Raw genomic sequence first — 1,471 nt, 5'->3', positions numbered from 1 at the left:
GGCCTCCTTCTGGACCTCTGCAGGGCCTTCATGAAGGTGGGGAAGTGCTCGGCGCTGGTGGGGGTCAGAGCGAGACTCATGACCGGGTCGGGAACCTGAGGGACGAGGGGGAGGGGGGGGAGATGGGGGGGGAGAGGGGAGATGGGGGAAAGACGAACCACACGCGATTGAAGCTGCTGCCAGGGGAGATGGGGGGGGGAGGGGAGATGGGGGGGAGGAGGGAAGGGGAAAAGAAGAGGGGAGGGGATCATCGCATATGAGGGGGAGAAAAGGATGGGGGGAGGGGGCCAAACCCTAAGCCCAAAGTATGTACAACACGGGGAGACGACGACCCCCCACGGGGGCCTTATTTACGATCAACTGAACTTGCGTAGGGGAGAGGAGCGGGAGAGACAGGAGGGAAAATACGACACCAATACGACATCCCAAGAAGAAAACCCAACCATAAAACCCCCCATCCTTCCCTCCCTCCCCCTCACCGCTCATCCCCTCACTCGCTTCCCCCCATTTCCCTCCCAATCTCCCCTCACAAAAATCCCTTCCCCCCTCCACCTCCCCCCACCCCACCCCCGCCAAACCCCCCTCACCCTGATTGACGTCATGGCCAGCTTCACCCCGTCCGTGAGCGTGTCCCCGCTGGCGCAGTCCATTCCAAACACAGCCACGATGTCCCCCGCAGCCGCCTGGCCAATGTCCTCCATCTCATTGGCGTGCATGCGGACGAGGCGGGGGACGCGGACCTGGAGGCGTTACGTTCAGGGTTTTAAAGTTAGGGTTTCAGGGTTTTAGAGGTACGGGTTTTACAAAGTTTCAGGGTTTTAGCACATGAAAGCACGTGGGTACATCAGCTCCGGGCGGGCGTGCACCTGCCTTCTTGTTGGAGCTCATGTTGACGACCGAATCACCCTTGCGCAGGGTGCCGCTGTAGATCCGTACGTACGTCAGTTGGCCGTACTTGCCCTCTTCCAATTTGAACGCAAGGCCCACGAAGGGGCCCCCGGGGGCACAGGGCAGCACCAGCCGCTGCTCGTCCCGGGCGAGATCCAGGGCCTTGCAAAGGAATGGTGGCGGGGATAGTGGGGGGAGGGGGCCAGGGGGGGAGAAAAACACGTAGGGGAGGGGAGGGGGCAACGGGGGGTCAGACCGAAATCCCTGCAACAACAACGGTAACAACAGTACACTCCAACTGTTAGCACTCAAGTGACTCCGCCTCCTTCCACTCTTTAACGAAACACACACACACGCATACACACACGCACTTCTACACATTTACCCGCACACGCACCTCATTGACCACCTCCGTTGGACATGGCAGGTAGTCGAGTACACCGTCAAGCAGCAGCTGAACACCTGAAGGCGGGGAGGGAGGAGGGGAGGACCATCTTGTGCAGATGCTGCTTCTGCTGCTTGTGTCTCACTCGTCTTACCCTCCTCCCCGTTTTTCAATCGTCTGTGCTTCGTCGTATCCCCC

General features: G+C 60.1%; 1 protein-coding gene across 1 annotated transcript in view; it reads right to left on the bottom strand.

Annotated features, from left to right (window-relative positions):
* The window catches only part of VOLCADRAFT_68943 (uncharacterized protein), a gene marked incomplete at both ends in the record, with an annotated part of 8,589 nt that overhangs the window by 3,687 nt on the left and 3,431 nt on the right, over positions 1 to 1,471 (bottom strand). Inside the window, 4 exons of the mRNA XM_002957998.1 lie at positions 16 to 95; positions 588 to 740; positions 844 to 1,050; positions 1,286 to 1,350. Coding sequence (XP_002958044.1) covers positions 16 to 95; positions 588 to 740; positions 844 to 1,050; positions 1,286 to 1,350 — 505 coding nt within the window. The remainder of the gene's footprint in view (positions 1 to 15; positions 96 to 587; positions 741 to 843; positions 1,051 to 1,285; positions 1,351 to 1,471) is intronic.

Source organism: Volvox carteri, assembly GCF_000143455.1.
Source record: "Volvox carteri f. nagariensis unplaced genomic scaffold VOLCAscaffold_84, whole genome shotgun sequence".
NCBI classification, from domain to species: domain Eukaryota; kingdom Viridiplantae; phylum Chlorophyta; class Chlorophyceae; order Chlamydomonadales; family Volvocaceae; genus Volvox; species Volvox carteri.
Note: the sequence above shows the minus strand (reverse complement) of the source record. Positions and strands in the feature narration are given on the sequence as shown.